We start from the raw sequence: 961 nt of genomic DNA, 5'->3' as shown, positions 1-961 counted from the left end.
TCAATTACACGTCTTCAAGCTTGGAAACCAAGTCCAGATAATAATAGTATTGAAATAATATCGATAAAAAAATCTAACAGGCTAGCTAGCAAGCCGCGGGTCGAGTCGACCTCATCGCCCCCGGAAACGGTGTGAGAAGGAGGAGTTTAAATAGCTGCAGACCAGGAAGCAGAGTCGTAGTTTACCAGACCTCTCTGCAGCTTCTCTACTGTTACTCTTTCCTCCATCCAGACGGCGTCCTGCCCACAACCAGAATCTAATGACTTAGCGAATATTCCCAAAAGAAGAAATCATGATAATAATTAAAAATAAAATAACTCCAATTGGGAAAAAGTTAAAACTATTAAATGTGGTTTATTTAAAATAAGATCTATGTCTTCAAAAGGTTAAAGGTATTGGGGAGGATAAAAAAACAAAAACCCTCTTCACTTAAAAAACAAAATGCACATGTACAACCCTGCTCCCGCTCCCGAGAGGGAATGCCTATTAGCGCCTATAGTGCGAGGGCGTGCACAAGCCCTGTTCTGGTTGCTCATCCAGCTGGATCCCTCTCCTGTTTGATATAAACCTGAAGGTTATTTAACTTGTTCTCGCGTTTTATAACTTTTCAGATCAAAGATGAAGCAAAGATCTGCTTTTTGGTGCCTGTAAACTAAACGCTCTCCTCATTGTGTTTCTGTAGAAAGAGGAGCGGGTGTCTGCCCTTCGCAACCAGCTGGCCGAGCGACAAGCTATACGTAACCGCCGCCAGCCCACCTCAGGCCAGAACCAGAACCACAACACTCCTCCTCCAGCGTCTCACACCGATCCCAAGTCTCTGCTGCCCCCTCCGGGGTACTCTCACCCCACCTCAGACAATCACTCGCTGCCGCCATCCTTCTCTAACTCCTCCAGTCTCTACCCAGCTGACAGCAAGATGAGCCGCAACCACTGTCACAACAGCCAGATCCCGCTGCTGTAC

At 46.4% G+C, this 961-nt stretch overlaps 1 protein-coding gene across 1 annotated transcript in view; it reads left to right on the top strand.

Moving 5' to 3' along the window:
• The window catches only part of LOC107104042 (gamma-aminobutyric acid type B receptor subunit 1-like), a 55,037-nt gene that overhangs the window by 49,651 nt on the left and 4,425 nt on the right, over positions 1–961 (top strand). Inside the window, exon 17 of the mRNA XM_015403949.1 lies at positions 683–957. Coding sequence (XP_015259435.1) covers positions 683–957 — 275 coding nt within the window. The remainder of the gene's footprint in view (positions 1–682; positions 958–961) is intronic.

Source organism: Cyprinodon variegatus, unplaced genomic scaffold, assembly GCF_000732505.1.
Source record: "Cyprinodon variegatus isolate N-32 unplaced genomic scaffold, C_variegatus-1.0 Scaffold1598, whole genome shotgun sequence".
NCBI classification, from domain to species: Eukaryota; Metazoa; Chordata; class Actinopteri; order Cyprinodontiformes; family Cyprinodontidae; genus Cyprinodon; species Cyprinodon variegatus.
This window is presented reverse-complemented; position numbering and strand designations above follow the sequence as displayed.